Source organism: Limanda limanda, chromosome 12 (genome assembly GCF_963576545.1).
Source record: "Limanda limanda chromosome 12, fLimLim1.1, whole genome shotgun sequence".
NCBI classification, from domain to species: domain Eukaryota; kingdom Metazoa; phylum Chordata; class Actinopteri; order Pleuronectiformes; family Pleuronectidae; genus Limanda; species Limanda limanda.
In genome coordinates, this window is record NC_083647.1 from 11,201,008 (window position 1) to 11,204,166 (window position 3,159).

At 47.3% G+C, this 3,159-nt stretch overlaps 1 protein-coding gene across 1 annotated transcript; it reads left to right on the top strand.

Moving 5' to 3' along the window:
- The first annotated feature begins 699 nt into the window (after positions 1-699).
- On the top strand, positions 700-2,295 carry LOC133015111 (ankyrin repeat domain-containing protein 34A). The gene has a single exon (XM_061082244.1). It carries the CDS (start codon positions 700-702, stop codon positions 2,293-2,295), a length of 1,596 nt encoding a protein of 531 aa, XP_060938227.1.
- The last annotated feature ends 864 nt before the right edge of the window (positions 2,296-3,159 follow it).

The following is a 3,159-nucleotide window of genomic DNA, read 5'->3' on the forward strand; positions in this document are numbered from 1 at the left end:
TGCCCTTTGCTTATAGGAGTTCATCAAGTGTATTATTTTCCATGACAACAAAAAGGGACCTTGAGGCAGAGTCATTATTATGAAACCTTGAGAAAGGCAAAGCACACCAGAGCCTTTTCAAAACTTGTTGCAATATATAATGATTCGTGGATGAACCAAGCTACCTGCAAAAATGATGGGTGGAACAGTTAATGCTGAATATAAAGGGGACGGGGGGAAAAGGAACCTGCTCTCAAAGCCTGGTCTTCTCCTCTTGGAAGAAGTAACATTATCCACAATTCATAGGTTTCACAAAATGCTGTATTCTCCTCTTCTAAATTTAAATGAAGGTTTATTTGGGTAAAAGAAAAAGGAAAAAAAAGCCTTCAAGTTAACCTGCCAGGCCTGACACGAAAAACACTGGCCATGTTTTTCTCCTTGAGTAATTATTCTGTTCAAATAGCATATTTTTCTCTCCAGGCAGGGAGTGCTTTGGCTGAATGGAGGCTGCCACTGCATAATGGTCCTCAGACGTTTGTTTCCTTGGCAACGTGGGGAGGGCATGTGGAGAGGGAGGTATAAAAACACTGGCAGCTCCTCTCCGAGTCTTACTCTGAGGTAAACGTACTCACTGTCAACACAGAGAGCCTCAGAGGACTTGCCGCACACTTTCTCAGCCCGTTCTTCACCTTCTCTCTCTGCGCGCTTGAAGGCTTGAGAATGATGCGACCGAAAGACTTACGCCAGGGCTCTGGTACCAAGACTTTCCTGGATGCCATGCATGCTGGCAAAGTTCACCTTGCACGTTTTATCCTGGATGCCTTGGATGGACGCATCATCAACTCCAAGACAGAGAACAGCCGCACACCACTCATGTATGCCGTTTGCCTACAAGACCCCGGAACCAGGCCCAAGTTCACCCGGATGCTGCTGGAAAAAGGTGCAGATGTCAACTGCCAGGATGAGGATGGTCGCACATCCCTGAGCCATGCCTGCGAGGTGGGTCACCTGGATGTCGTCAAGCTCCTGGTGCAGTTCAACGCAGACCCGGACATCACAGATGCCTGGGGCAACAGCGCTCTCATGTACGCTGCCTTTGCTGGACACAGTCAGGTTCTGGAGTTCCTGGTCCGCGCTTTCAAAAGACTGGGACTGAGGCTGGACAGAACCAACAACGCCGGACATTCCGCAATTGAGGTGGCCAACTTCTTCGGACATAACCAGTGCATCCAGATTCTGAACTTTCTGGGCAGGAGAGGTGTAAGCACGGATGATCCGCCCGCTGATGTGAGTACCATCGATGAGGGAGAGTGCCGGCAGCCCAACAAGCTCCCCAAACATGTTCTGGAGAGATTCTCCAAGCAGTTGAATAATGACGACCAACTGCCCGGGGTATTTCAGAGGCAGCTGAAGATTGGAGACAGCAGCGGGCTGTGGAACCGCTTCAAGTGTCCAAGGAGCCAATCGCAAGAAGAGAACCTCCGGCACAGCTGGGCTCTGCCTCCTCAGCCAGAGAAGAGCCGAACTGAGGAGGATCACAGCGTTGTCTTCACTGCCAAACAACTGCAAAACTGCCAGCTAAGGGAGCTAAGAGGGGCTAAAACACTGACCGAGCCAAGCCAGAAAGCTGTCAGCCAAGGAATCCCCAAGAGAACACCAGAGAGTCTTCCTCTCTGGGGAAAAGCTAAGTCGTTTAACCTGGACCTTGTGAGCAGCAGAAAGCAGTCCTATCAGGGGGATGTGTGTGACATGAGCCTGTCAGCCAGCAAATTAAAGAGAGCCTCGCTACAGGATGAGAGATGCCTGATAGACAAGACGCAATGTCAAGGAAACACCCGGGGTCTGACAAACAACGCCGACAAAACTGTCCCTGTGCCAAAACCTCTTTCAAACGGCAAGAGTCTGCCCGCGATAGCACTCGAGGAGAATGTCAAATCCCAGAAAGAAGAGGCTAATGACACAGCCCCGCCGAGCAGGAGAGAGCAGCCGAAGAGGGGGAGCTTGGGGCCGAGCGGCAGAAACAACAAACTACTCTTCGCCAGAGGGGAGATGGAGTCGGGGAAGATCCCCGGCCGCACGCCCGGCTTCGTCGGCCTGGGGACCAGACTGTTGCGTCGATTCACGGCACCGGAGTTCATGAGGATGGTGATAGACTGCTCGTCTGGCTCCTCCAACGGCAGAGGGAGGATGTCCCGTTCAGAGACCTTCCCGCTCTCTCACACGCACCAGCAGGTCAACAGCCAGCCGAGCGTCGACAGCATCAGTGGAGTCAAGTGTGAGTTTGAAAGCTGCTCGTCTCAGTCCACCCTCGATTAGCGCCCGGACAGTGACATTTCTACAGCACTTAAATTTCTGATCATGCAGATGGGTTGATTGGGGGTATATTTAATTGAGACAAATAACAACCCTTTGCTAATGTTGCAGTTTATTAGTTTTTTTCCCTGATATTTATTAATAAAAGGAACAAGAAATTTAAGCTAACTGTTGCATACAATTTTACTATTCTATATATGAGATCATATCAGTCTGTGAGCTACTAAAAATAAATATTTTTGTTTTACATATATGAGATTTATATTGGATGGAACCAACTGTATTTGATATTGTTTCTGTGTTTATAAGAAATATTGTATGTATTTTGCTTAAAGATATTCAGTGACTGTGCTCTGTATGATTCATGCTGAATACCCTAATAAATACTTTAAAACATGCTCAACGTGCATTCATGCATGCATGTACGACGAAATGCCGGATGAAGTGAATTGTCAGATTCAATATGCATCATTTATTGATTTGTACAAAATTAAAATATGTAATTCTCTTTTCCCATGAATGATCCACACAAGAAGATAGAAATACATGAAACATGTCAACATGTATCCGTGTTCAGAATACAAAGACTATTATGTGCAAAGTGGTTCTCAGCAGGTGGACGTCCTGCAGCATCACATGCCAGGCCTGTGTGCTTTATCTAGGCAAACAAAATGCAGACACACTCACACACATTTTCTCGAGGAGCGACAAACACACATCTTGTAATTTTTAAAAATAATACAAATAGGGCCGTGTCAGAAGCAAACACTGAGATGTCATCTCACACACACACACACACACACACACACACACACACACACACATACACATACACACACATGTGCTCACATGCACATACAGACACAT

Excerpts from the sequence above, each read along its gene's own strand:
- LOC133015111 (XM_061082244.1), top strand. The coding sequence starts at position 700 with ATGATGCGACCGAAAGACTTACGCCAGGGCTCTGGTACCAAGACTTTC.